Raw genomic sequence first — 13,925 nt, forward strand, 5'->3', positions numbered from 1 at the left:
CCCACAGAGCTGACTCATCCAGCCCTTTGCTGTCAGGTTTAAAACAAATATAATTAGAAAACCTACAGCTAGACAACATGAAGGTTGTAAATTAAAATCCCAAAGTCAGGGGAAACAGAGTGAGTCATTTACATGTCTGCATGCAAAAATGCTCATATTTAGCTGCTCAACCAGTCATTGAAAATAATACCACCAGACAATCAGCAAGGTAGCTGTGCTAGGGGTGTGTGTGTGTGTGTGTGTGTGGCGGGGGGTACATGGCACTAGGTTCCACCTGAAGAAATTGTCCTTTTTGGTTGTTTGGTTGATTCTGTTTCCACTGTGAGAACAGTGGATCATGATGTATCTGATGTATCTCCTTCTAATTAGGGGTGTAAGGTTCCAGTGTGACAGCTGGGCACTTATTATAACAAAATTGAGCAATTCAGGGAGGATTGTTCTGGAGCAGAGAAAATGGCTTCATTTCCTTCAGAATTGTTCTGAAATGTGTGGTCTCCCTTATCCCTATTCTCCAGCAAAGTGCTAGACTTGATGTTTCTGTAAGTTTACTTAATCTGAGCTGCGTGAATAGAGATCATGTTTTGCTTTTCAATCTTTAATCTCCAAGTTGAATTTTCTCCACACATACCTAGAGTTTGGCAGTCTACATTATTTTCCAAATGGATCAGCTCTTCAGCAAGAGAGACATAAGTATAACTCGTGGCTGTAGATGTGGTTTAGAAAATGGCTTTGTTAACTGTCTCAGTCCAAACCAGCTCTTCAATGTCAAGGACAAGCAATGTCTTGCCCATTTACTATTCCACAAAATTGGTTTCTCATTCTACTGCCCATTTCCTGAGAAATGAATGTGCATAAATATATGACATTTCTAGTTATTTTACTGGTGTCCCCCACTATCCAAAAGTAGAGTCTTCCTATGTAACCTTTTGTAGGCTGAAATAGCTTAAGGCAAAGGGTATTCTCTGCCTTCCAAAAGTTCGCCTTAGGCAAAGTGGCCTAACACTGTGGCTACTGACTCAGTCTAAAATTACTTTGTAGAGGACAGGGTTATTTGTAAATCAAAGCTTTGGACTGTCTTTGCTAGTCTCTGTATTTTAGCTTAGATGGGATTTATATAGCCTAATTACATATATATATTTTAAAGCAATAGTTACTCTGTAGTAGAAGCAGGTGTCAAAATGGGAGGAGTGGCAACTGAGATACCTTCAAAAAGCTTGCATCACTAAGTGTGCACTTGATTTGGGAAGGGGTAGGAAGAGTCCGCTTTAGCCCTGATCAGGGAACTTAATTTGTTTACTAAACAGATCTATTAATTTGCTAATCTCTTATATTGTCAATGACAAATATTCATACCAGGTGTTTTTCTTTTCTTTCCTAGCAACATCCATTTTTCACCCTACACGAATCCAAAGCAACAGACGTGGCATCTTTTGTAAAACTGATTCTTGGAGACTAAAAACAATGGACTCAATCGGTTGACCCTCCTGTGGATTGGTGGGTGTATTGGGTGAAGCACGTTCACTAAAGCGCCAATAGAAACTCATCTTTGAGATAATTTAACCCTGCCTTTCAGAACATTTTTTTCTCCCCATTTTTTCTTTCCCCTCCAAAGGGGGACTTGGAATCTATAGTATAGAATGAACTGTCTAGATGGATGAAATATGATAAAAGCTTAGGACTTAAAAAGGTGATTAAATATTTAATGATGTGTCATATGAGTCCTTAAGCTTCTCAGACTTCTCTTGTTCTTTACAAAATGAATACATTGGCCCTGGTAAAAAGGTGCTACAGTAGTGATGAAATTGTAAGTAGATTTGTAGTTTGTCCCACTGATTATTTTAATATTTATATTTAAGCACTCGGTTGAAAAGATTCCATTTTATGCAGGGAGGGAGATGTAAAAGACAAGGTTGGGTTGACAATATTTATAGGGCTTTTATTTTTTAAGTTCAATCTTGTCTATGGTCCAGAAGAAATTATTTAAGATGCATCTTTAAGAGTATTATAAAAATATCAACAAGGAGCTCTTCTTATGAAATATCTGTTCCAGTTGTTGTGGTTTCTGCCACGTTCCCAAATATCTATTCAGTCCTGGGTAATAACTACATATTTTAGGTAAAGTGGCAAGATAACCTGGTCATACTCTTTTCCCAACTTTGAAAAACAAAATCACTTTTATCACAGCTCAAAGAGTCACAGATTTGGTTCTCTTGATGTTTGTGGTATAGTATTAATGGAATGTGATTTGTGGTGTGATTTTGTATCATTTATCTATCTTTCTATCTGTGTGTGTGTGTGTGTGTGTATGTGTGTGTATTTGGTAAGTCACAAGTTCTGCCAAGTGGCTTCTGTGAACATCTATATTTAGTAAGGAGGACATTTGTCAGTCCCGAGGGGAAATATCGTGTCAAATCACACAGAGAAGTGGTGCCTTCAGCTTTCGCCCCTCCTACCAGGTGAAAGCCCCAAGGATTTCCTTTGTAATTAACATGCTCTACTTTTTTTTGGTTTTGTTTTCTTGTTCAGTGACGAAGCCTTACTATTAATGGAGGGGCTGCAATAGAAAAAAATTAAAGGCGGTTAGTAGTTCTTTGATAAGGAGAGGAGATAATGGGGAGGGTTGAATTAATTCCTGGGAATAGATTGCGAAATTTCCGCAGATTGAGTTGAGGCCACATCTTTCTTCAGCAGCATGCAGTAGCTAGCTCACGACAGGAGGCTAGCTCCATTGTGGATTCCCAGCAGGTTGACTAAGCCACAAAAGCTCTTTCTCGTGGCCAAATACACCCATGGGTTTTCTGATTTGGGGCTTTCACTTTCTTGAAGATCAAGGAGTGAAGTGATCCACAGGGAAAATACAGACTGATAACAACCAGGAAATACCACTTTTGGACATTGTGTTAATGCAAGGCTACTCCTGCAGTACAAGGACAGAGGATTTTGATTAAAAAAAGAGGAAAAGAACACACTCTGTTTCTTTCCTTGCCTGAAGTTCACAAATAAGGAGAGAGGATCGCTCCCTTGAATCCTCCCCTTCCCCTTTTAGATTTTGAAGTGCAATCATGTATTTTTCTCTGTTTGCATTTTCTCCTTGTTCTTGACCTCTAGCTCCTAGCAGTTGCCCAGAGTGAGTATGGCATCTCCATACACTTCTTCGTATTCGGTTCTAAGACCTACCTGTTTGATTAAATGTCAGTTTCATCGCTTTGAAGCTCCCTCTGTCCTCATCTTTCTCCTGCCAGAAAAGGAGTATTATCCTAGTGATTATAGCCATTCATTTTCCCACCCACCTTCCTAAATCTGAAAGTTTCTCTCTTTGAGACTGAAAGAAAAAAATCACAACTGTATTCCTTGCGTGATTCATCCATCTTGCGAGAAAAGAAGGTAGAAGAAAAAAATCCGAGGTCATTCCATTGCAGCTTTTGGTCAAATGTGTAGAGCAAAACATCTTTCTGGTCTGAGTCAGATTATTCATAGCTGTTGTTCAATGTGGTTTCTTCTTTGAAATATTCTTACCCAAGTGTGTTTCTTGTGTGTACTCCTCTCCAGGGCCTGAATTTGCAAGACAATCACGTTGAGGTAGAGAAGGAGTTTGTCAGTGGTTCTCAACCCTGGTGCACGTTGGAATTACTGGAAGCTTGTGAACCCGTCAATGCCAAGGTCCCAGAGATTCTTCCAGGGTGGGCCCTGAGAATTGCTATTTTTTACAAGCTGCTCATGTGATTCTGAAGCACAGCAGGGTTGAGAACATTGGTCTAGTACCTCCTAAAGAGAGATTGATTTAAAATGACCTTCTCTTCAACATTTGCGGTGACTGTAGAGAGGATCAAGAGCTCTCACTTCTTTCCGTGTCCTCATCAATGGGGACGTCTTTGCCACTATCGGAGAATATATGTTCCTGGAATACTAATTTGAAATTTGCAATACCTTTTCCCTATAGAAACAATGTACTACATGGTGACTAGATGTCTTCTGTACTGAATGGCTTGATAGCCTTATGAGTCTAAATTTTAGAATGTGGTTTTTTTTTTTTTTGAGAACTGTGTTATGAGTTCTAAACAACTAATTTTAAAATAAATATAGAGATTCATAAACTATATTTAAGTTGATATAAGTTGGGAGTCTCTTGTACATACATGCATATATATGTATGTATATATATATATGGATGTGGATGTGTGTGTGTGTGTATGTGTGTAGAGAGAGAGAGAGAGAGAGAAGAAAAACATCCATATCCAGGGATGATACTCAAAATATTTCATGTGCTACCAGCATGCAGACCATCTGAATATGAGCCCTGCCTATATCTATCAATGTATTAGAAAGTCAGCATATCTCTACAAAAGAGACGATGCTCTTTTTTCCAAATGTATTTGATTTATCATATAATTGTCCATATTATAAATTATCTTTATGTTTATAAAAATATCCATCTCTCTCTATATATTGTTGATTTCAAAGGTGTGCCAAAAAGATAATGTGAATGACTTTTAAGACAATTGCTGTATATATGTCCTTATTAATGAGTGTTGCCCTTCAGAGTAGCCACCTTGAAAGACTATATATTTGTATGAATAATGCTACTAAGGTATTTTTGCCACTTCTCTTTCAGCAAAGGCTTCAGAATCCATTTCCTCCCCCATATATTTAACATGCAGAATCATCATTTCATAATTACTCCTTAGTTGTTTGTTTGTTTTGTTTTGTTTTTCCAAAAATCCTTACCAGGTATTTCCCTCTTTGGTTTAGTTGTCTTGTTTATCAGACTTAGCAACAAGTTGTGCTTGACAATTTCTGGAATTCAGATCTGCCCTCAGAGCTGAAGTTTTACCATCACGGAATCTTTTTGAAAGACCGTATCATGGGCTCTGAAGCTAATTTGAAATGTAGATTTCCCAAAAAAGCGTGCATTTGTTTTTAAGCAAAGTCAGCCTTCCTGGAATAAGCGTAGAACCTCCCAAAATGGTGACTTTCAAGGGGAGAGAACTCACATAGATATGTATACTTGATGATAAAATATCAGTCAGATAGTCGTCGATTTCACGCATGGCACTCATCTATTACCCGTGATTGAAGGCCGTGGAGGAGCGTATATTTTAAAGACTGTGTTTGGTCACACTGACATAGTCAGAATGACCTGGTTAAATAAGCAGCTTCTATGTTGATTAAGCCATCTGAGAATGAGTGTATGTGGGTATAGCTCAAAATTGTTTGTGTTTTACAGATCTTGTATATCCTCCAAGCCTAACAAAAAAATGTATATGCGAGAGATTCCCAAACTTTCTCTCTTCATGGCACCATTGGTTGTCTTTGTAATTTCCTTCATGGTGACCTAGGCCAAAGAAAATAGTTAACAGTTCCATTTATTAAGTAATTAGGTCCAAACAGCTTAATAGTAGTAGGTTGCGCAAGGTCCTGCAGATGTTGCTGTGTTTCCCTCAGATATTTACCATATCTTGCAGTGCCCCTGTGAGTTTGCTGTGTGTGCTGGGGCATCTCAGAATGTCTCAGCACACAGTTTGGGGAGCATAGATATCTGTATACTGATGTTTGTACTGTCTACAGTCGGTGACCCTCAAAATGGAATTCTTGGCCACTTAATCCTCTCTATTACTTCACTCTTTGTGTTTCATCATCATTATTTTTTTGCTCTCCTCTGCTCAATTAGCTTCTTAATTGAGGTCCTACCCTCCTTTGCTATTCATGAGTCTAGCAGTGCCAGATGTCGTAATCTAGAAAATGAAATACTCATTAGCCTCAGCATTAGAGGAGGCTGGCACTGAGACTAAAGGGGCTCCTGGTTTCTCCAACTGCACTTGGCTTTGTATCTTTGGAATATAATCACATAAGAAGCAAAGAGGGGACAAGTTTTTCATAGTTTAACACTAAAAATGCTTTTGTTGACCAAGGGGTTTCATCAGTTCTGCTCAGAGAAACTACTGTTTCTCCTAAAGGTGTTTAACAAAGCACTTGAGCTTTGACCTGAAAGTGCAACGGATGCCGAGTTCCTAATTTCCAACCCTGATGCTTTTTTGGCTATGTAACTCCTTCTGACCTCAAAGGTAGGGTTCATATATCCATAAAATTCACTGGAGCTGGTGTTCAGATCTAGTAAAATGAATTAAACCTCTGTTGTGCTGCGAATTTTGCCTTCTTAATGTCTATCTGTGACTCAAATGGAGATTTGCTGGCTTAAGGAATCTTCCTTTTTTATTGAATTAGCAAGGGCAAGGTAGGGTTTTTAATTGTACACCCTGAAAATTTATATCTTTGATTGGAAAAATGCCAGAGTATAATCTAGGAAGAGGAAGCTAAGGAACCTGATAGAACAGAAAAAAGATATTTTATTCTAGAAGGTTCATGTTCCTCTTATCTAGGGGAGTGTGTGTGTGTGTGTGTGTGTGTGTGTGTGTGTGTGTTTAGCACTATTAAATGTGCTGGCAGCTAAAGATACTATTTGGTTTTCTTTGGCTTTAATTGGGGTATCTGGATTCCTTTGGGAACCTGTTGAAAGCTAGGACCTTTTCCCTAGGAAAATGCACATTTTACATGAAACACATAATTTTGCAAACATTTTTCGTTGAAGGGGAGTGGGAGGAGAAGTGCGGTTTCTAGACCCCATACGATCAATAACCTCTGCTCTGTAGACTGTGAACTGTGACATTCTAGACCACGCACTGGCGAACTTCTTCTATAAAGGGCCAGATAGTACATATTTTTGGCTTTGTGTTCCATATAGTATCTGTTGCAGCTACACAAGTCTGCTGTTTTAGCATGAAAGCATCCATAAACAGTATGTAAATGAGTAAGCATGATGGGCGTGTTCCAATCAAATTTTATTTACAAAACCAGACAGTGGACCAGATTTGGCCCACAGGCCACGGTTTGCCAACACCTGTCCTTAGACCAGCAAATAGGAAACTCCAATTGATTAACTATGTGTGTAGAGTTCTTCCATTTAGTTAGTGTTTAGCTCAACTGCTGTTGAGGTAGATTAGGAAGATGGACATAGGAAAATGAATTTGGAAAGGATGGGGACTGCTCAGTCTCTTGAAAATTGCTTTTTATTTTCTTCAGGTAAGTATTCCTTGCTCTGGAAGCCAATGGGGCAGTTTTCTTCAGATTAAATTGAGTACCTGCTTTTTCTATTTCTATGAAGTAACCAACATAAGTTCCTTCAACTTGGAAATAAAAGGCACCCTTCTCTTAGACATTAACTACATTCTTATCTCTTATCTTTGCATTTTGTTTGTAGTGTGATTCACATACAAGGAGACTCATGAACCCAGACACTAATCCTTTGGTATTCCTTTTCGCCAGGACTGTATTAGGATTTGAGAATTTGGGAGGCCATACTTACCTCAGAAGTAGAAGGCAGATAGAATTCTTAACATCTTCCAATGCATCCACCTCATCTATTTGGCCATCTTTTAAGAAAGTAAGAAAGAATAGTTTTGGGTCAAAATACTGGGTCTCAGGTGGATTTAGAGCTCCCAGCTCTCACTGTGACAGGAGACAGGCTTACCCCTTGAGTCCTGTCCCTGGACCTGGAGAGAGGAGGCTGCTTTATCTTAACTCCTTTTTTTTTTGAGGAAGATTAGCCCTGAGCTAACTGCTGCCAATCCTCCTCTTTTTGCTGAGGAAGACTGGCTCTGAGCTAACATCCATGCCCATCTTCCTCTACTTTATACATGGGACGCCTGCCACAGCATGGCTTGCCAAGCGGTGCCATGTCCGCACCCAGGATCCGAACTAGCGAACCCGGGGCCACTGAAGCAGAATGTGTGAACTCAACCCCTGCGCCACCGGGCCAGCCCCCTTAACTCCTTTTTTAATCATCAGGAAATTTCTGTTTTAAGGGGCCTATGCAAAAGCCCTATTTTCTGATGTGATTATCTTGGGTTGCCAGCCCTGGCTGGATTCCTGGGCCCCAAAGCCTCTAATGAAAGCTCTGCCTTCCCTGTGGGACCAGAATAATTTGCTTTGCGTTCTATCAGGACCTGCACCCTCCTTGCTGTACACATAACTGTCTGCCTCTTACCTAATCTATCTCTACTTTCTTCTTCCAGAGCAGCACAACACATCTTACTTAAGGCTATAGTCTCTTTACTATTCAGAAACATTTTATTTCCTGTTGCATCATCAGGCAAACATTAGTTACACTTAGGATGATGCTCGGAAACTCCTTAGGAGGACATATTTAAGTATTTGATTTGGCAATTTACCTAAAAGTATGTTTTCTCTTCACCTAGGGAAACAAAACCTGAATTCCAGAGCTTCAAAATGAAATTATCCTTCTGGGGGAAGCACATTGCCACCAAATACATCACTTACCACCTGTTCCTGGTGTCTGCAAAGAAGATGTGTCATTTTTCTGAGGTTTAGAGAGTCACTGTTTACAGCTATGTAAATATAATCCTACCATCGCATGTTTTCTGATGGAGTCGTTTGGATTCAAGACTTAAGTTGAGGTTTATCTTTTCAGTTCCCGAGCCAAACTCCTTTGTCAAGCAAAATTTCTCAAAAAGCCTCTTTCCTATCTGAGATGAAGAGGACGGACTGGGCCTACCTAGAAACACAAAGCAAGGTCAAGGACTTCGTAGTAGGGATTTTTTTTTTTTTTAAAAGAAACCAATATCACCTCGTAACACAAACACGTGTTAATGGAATTTTAAAATATTCAGCCCAGTTCCCTGGGACTGTCAGTATCTTGACATCACTTGTGCTGTCATTTGAACTAGGACTTTGAGCCCTTTATTCTTGGGAGTTTACAGTTAGGTTTTGGGAGATTTGCATTGTATTTCTTTCTTAGAGTTGTCAGTGTGGACAGATTTCTTTGTGGGCAGTTAATCTCGACATGCATGGGTTTTCCCCAGGTTACATTTGCATTTCTGGGATTCAGGGTCTCTTTTCGAGGAATGAGCCTAATGCTCCCATGACTTGGAAATTGAGTTCAGGGAAAACACGGGAAAGTTTAGGCGCTTACTGGTGTTTTAATATAGGAAACAGAACTTCCTAAGTGCTCCCTAGAGCCTGTGGCTTCGACCAGGCCATTGCAGTCTTTTCTGTTTTTCTTGATTGCATTTGCTTGTTATTTTTCTTCTGGTCACGGATGGCCTGGGCTGATTTGACACTTTTGTAGAAAGGAACTGATCCAACCATTTTCATATCTCCAAACTCAGAATCAACGATTTTGCATCGGTCCACCTAAATGGACTCTATTGTTCCCAAATCTTGAAAATGTCAGGGATATCTAAGAGAGCTTTTAGCAAAACCCTCATTAAAGATATAAGACCTTATTATAAGAACTTCTATTTGGCCTTTAAAGAAGAGCAGCTGGGTTGGGTATCTGTTCCCCTTAAGTAATATTCTGTTGTGGCCAGAAATGAGCAGTTAGCATCATTCGATCACTACCAACGTTTGTATTGGAGTCTGCAAGCTGTTACAACAAAGCATGTCAAGCCACTGCCTTAGGGGATTTTCATCGGACTTTTTGAAGTTTAAGGCTGAACAGTGATAAGAAATCATGTTTAGGGGCTGGGAGAAAAGACAAATGCAAAGAGCAGTGCTAAACTAAGAACTCCATGGAAGGGCAAGCTGATAAAAGAAGCTAGCAGACAGAGTCCTTAACTTATTTTCAGTGTTACTATAAAAATAATCTCTTGTGAAAAACCCATCAGAAAGCCAAACCTTTATTATTATTTTTTTCTCTTAAAAATACTAAACTATAAGAGGATTCAGGGAGTGGCATTGGTTTGGATATCAGAAAATTTTCTGATGTTTTCCTAGTGTGATTGATTCTTCAGAGTTACCATTTTAAACTGATGGCACCCAGTAAAAAGGTAGATGATTAGAGGAGGGATAAAGCATTTTGAGAGTATACAACCCATCCATCAGCTACGTTCTGGGTAAAGAAAAATGAATCCAAAATTGAGCCCCTTAACCTTTAGTTCTGGTGACGGATGTTTTTAAGAAAGGTAGACACCAAAGGTTGCCTGACGAGCATAGTTTTCCCACAATTCCAAAGAGAACTTTAAATGTTCGTAGAAACACACTACAAATCTTCACCAGAAGAGCTAGAATTTATGATTTTAAAACAACACTCAAAGCTAGTTTGAATTTTCAGAAGCAGTGAATTGTGTGGAAGAAGTAGTTGTTTTCTTTTCTTTTCTTCTGATCTCAAGTTGTCTGTCCTAGTGTATGTTCAATACTTGGGGAGGTGAGTTGAGGGTACAGAAGTGGTTTCCAGACTAGGTTCAGCGGTGCCCCTGGGGGTCTCTTGTGAAGGGAAAGGGAGGAGAGTGTGATGAAGGTCAACCTTGCCCATCTGAAACCCTATCAACCTCCAATTAGGATATTTGGCCACCAATATTGTTCCCTTTAACAAGAAGTCCCTGTGACTGTTCAAGGCTTGGGAACTTTGGATGAAATGACAACTTGAGGACCCTAAACAGCCCAAGAATCTGGGAAATTTTCTAGCCGGCAATGTCTGTGAGTCCCTGGCTTTTGCTGTATGGACTATGCCAACGGGGCTTGGAGGCAGAAGGACAAGAAGAGAGGGCCATTTACTTTATTTTTTAAGCATGAATCATATGAAAGAAAATGCGAAAATCATTATGTGATGGCCATAAATATATATTCTTAAATTGGTTATTTTTCTAAAGTGGTTGAGAATAACCTGATTTCAGTGACAAGGAGTGGCCTGAGTAGGCTCTTGATGGGCAGTGGAATTTCTAAATTTCAACATTTGCAGAGGCAGAAGTTGTAATTTTTGACGTGTAGGAAAAGTAAAGCTTTTTGGACAATTTTGGCACAGAGAAGGGTAGATCTGAGACTCAAGCTAACAGAGTTACATTGCTGGATTTTACAAAGGTTACAGGTGGAGAAAGGTAGTGGGAAGCTGGTTCAGCTGAAGCAGCTAATTGGAAGCTGAACCACGTAGTTGGTAGCTGAGAACTGTGCTGGTGTATTTCGTGAGAGAATGCTTCGACATCAGCTGAATCATATCAGGTGCCTTCTACACACAAATAAAGAGTCTGTGGTGAATTCTGATAGTGGTTTGTTTGCCGCTAAACCAAATTCAACAGCTGGGATTTCACAGCAGCCATTTTAGAACACTTTATGTGTCAAAAAATTACATTTGGCAACAATTTGTAGAGTTCTCAGCCAATCTCTGTGTAAAAGCCACCCCAGGAGATGCAATTAAGAAAATTCAGACAATTTATCTGTCATATTACCCCTGTATTTGATTTATTCTTTAGTCACAAATTTATTTTCTTAGAGGAGTGATTTTCTATATGAACTGAGATGATGAGATGATGTTTTAATAAAATAGCAGGTATTTTTAGAGGTAAAGTGTTTTCTTTATATGGTTGACTTCCACAGTTGGACGTATTTCCTACTATGTAGAATCATTGCATTGGGTCCTTTTAAGCTGAAAGAAGTATTAGGGATGTAATTCAAATTCCTTATTTAAATACATGAACATTTTTCTATATATTTTGTGAAAATTTTGATGAGATGCTAGATATAACTTCTATATGGAATTGAACTTTACAAGAATTTTAGTAAAATAGGTGGGTTTTCCCAGCGTCCTTTGTGCTTCAGTTTCATTGCTGAAAATGCTGCTTCCACTTATTAATCTGGTCTTTGTAAGGAAAAAAACCTACTTGGTTCCAGGACCCCTGCAGATGCTCACGTCCCTTAGTCAGCCCTTCCTATCGCGGGTTCCGCATCTGTGGAACGGAGGGCTGACTGTATGTGTGATTGATCATTTTCCTATGTTACACCCCAGATTTGTTTTTAGCCATGTTTATTGTAAAGACAGCTGTTGGGGCAAGTGGAACCATGCCTGGTCTTTACAATCCCTTCATGCTAGAATGAAGTAATTCCATATGCTATTTAGGAGGCCATGCTATCTTTTTCTGGTACCTGAAATATTCTGAAAGGAGATCGGAGAGGTTGTGCACCCTATCTTTCCAAACCCATCTTCCACACTGTCTCTGGAGAGTTTGAAATAGAAGAATGACTGCCGTTTTGTGGATCTCCTCATCAACTGACTCCCTCATCTTTGTATAGTGTGCTGCTAGCTTTCCCTGGTGGAAATCATCTCTTCTTTATCTATTGGGAGACTTTTTCTTTATGAATGAGGCAGGCTGAACTATAGAGTATGGAATTCATTACAAGTTCATAAAGTAAAGACCTCTGAAGGATGTGGGTGGAATGTTTCCGTGCCTTTGAGGTAAATGTTAAATTTATGTTCTGGCCCTCGGAACTTTTTGCTGTGAGCTGCAGAAGGAAAGGAGTTAGGGGTATATACTTAGTGTTTTCTATATGGAAATGTGTGGGACAGCTTTCTTAAGGTGGAAACATTCTTCATCATTCTATGGGGAAAGGGAAGTTATGAACATTAATTGATAACTTCAGTCAGGGTTCAGGATTGTATTTAAAAATACCTGTTTTGTGGAGAAGTGTGCCTTTTGTTGTCTTTGCTGTATTGGCTCTGGTGGCCCTCGTGCATTTTCATTTTAGCCGAGCTTTCCTGTTATCTAGGTTGTGTGCATTGTTTTTTGTTTTTCTTTTGAACTACTGCTTATTGTAACTGGTGATTTTATCTCAAAATTCTGAAACGAAGGAAATAGCTAATGTGCAGGACTTGGGGTGGACGCAAGTATTGGTGCTGATGTAGGTTGAGTTTTAATAGAGTTATCAGAAATGTACTGATTTGAGGGATAATGTGGCTTTAAAGAAGTAATTTTTGCTTTTAACATTTGGAGAAGCCACCTGTCCTAAGTCCTTATTCTTGAGAAATTCATCTTTTAATGCAAATACCATTGGTGGGGCATACTTAATACCTGGATGATTGTCCTCTATCAGTAAATAAACAAAGCATTATAATAATTGCCAAAGGTGGAGGTAATTTTGTCTTATAATAGGTCATTCTATGGTGAAATTTTCCAATCAGAGTATCTTGTAAAAAGTCTAAGTTTATGATTTCCCTCCTCTTTTCTGATTCAAGAGCACGGTAAAGGAATAATAAGGTTCTGATTGCTATGAAATAGTTCTTTGAATCTGTGTTTTGACCAAGGAAATGGCTGAGATGTTGAACTGGGTGGTTGTTACATGGTTCATATGGCGATCGCTCTGGCTCCCCTCTCACCACCTCAAAAGGAAAAAGAAATTGACAGGTTAAGTCAAACTTGGACTCCTCTGTTGATGAGGAGCTTACACTTTGATTTCCTATCTCAGGATATTCTTCAGTTTCATACTGCTGCTGAGGAGGAAGGAACAAGCTGCAGACACTGTAACTGGTCTCCGGATGTTGTGCGTGTGTATGTAAAACTTCACACCGTGTGTGTTGTGTTCAATGTTGTGTCAATCTATGAACTGACTCAAACAACAATTTGAAGATAGAGAAGACAGTGATAATGGCAAAAGACACCCAACCACCTCACTCTGTCAAAGTGCTTGCTATGACTTTCATAGCTAGGACAAGTAACATAAGTATTCAGGAGCAAGGTGTCCTTGAAAGAAATGGTGTGTTGATCTCGTAAGAAAATGTACAACCAATAAAAGACATTTTAAAAACTGCAGTGAGTCTGTATATTAATTGAGTTGTTCATGGAAATCCTTTTTTTTTCCAGAAATGCTGCTTTTATGCGCAGAAGCCCTGCAGGTAAAAGCTTTGCTTGAACGATCTATTCTCTTTTTCTTCCCCCATCTCTATTTCCCCACTTGTAAAATATAATAGAACAAAACATCACAAAACAACAGTATTGCAGTCTTGAAGACTCATTAGAAAGTCATCCCATCTGTAGCGAACTTCAGACTCAATATTGTTACAGTCAGTATTTCTAGCTGAGAAATGAAGGCCAAGACTTCATTATTAAAATCAGATAGCTTGTGGTGGGGATGAGTCCAGATGG

The 13,925-nt window shown here is 39.2% G+C and overlaps 1 protein-coding gene across 2 annotated transcripts in view; it reads left to right on the plus strand.

The window, feature by feature from the left end:
- MAP2K6 (mitogen-activated protein kinase kinase 6) overlaps window positions 1-13,585 on the plus strand; it is a 116,978-nt gene extending 103,393 nt beyond the window's left edge. For both annotated transcript variants that reach the window (XM_046676986.1, XM_046676987.1), the window contains exons 12-13: window positions 1,379-1,494; window positions 8,253-13,585. In XM_046676986.1, the coding sequence (XP_046532942.1) occupies window positions 1,379-1,456 (78 nt within the window). In that variant the 3' untranslated portion in view covers window positions 1,457-1,494; window positions 8,253-13,585. The remainder of the gene's footprint in view (window positions 1-1,378; window positions 1,495-8,252) is intronic.
- Window positions 13,586-13,925: the final 340 nt, after the last annotated feature.

The sequence above is a fragment of the Equus quagga genome, chromosome 11 (assembly GCF_021613505.1).
Source record: "Equus quagga isolate Etosha38 chromosome 11, UCLA_HA_Equagga_1.0, whole genome shotgun sequence".
Taxonomy (NCBI): Eukaryota; Metazoa; Chordata; class Mammalia; order Perissodactyla; family Equidae; genus Equus; species Equus quagga.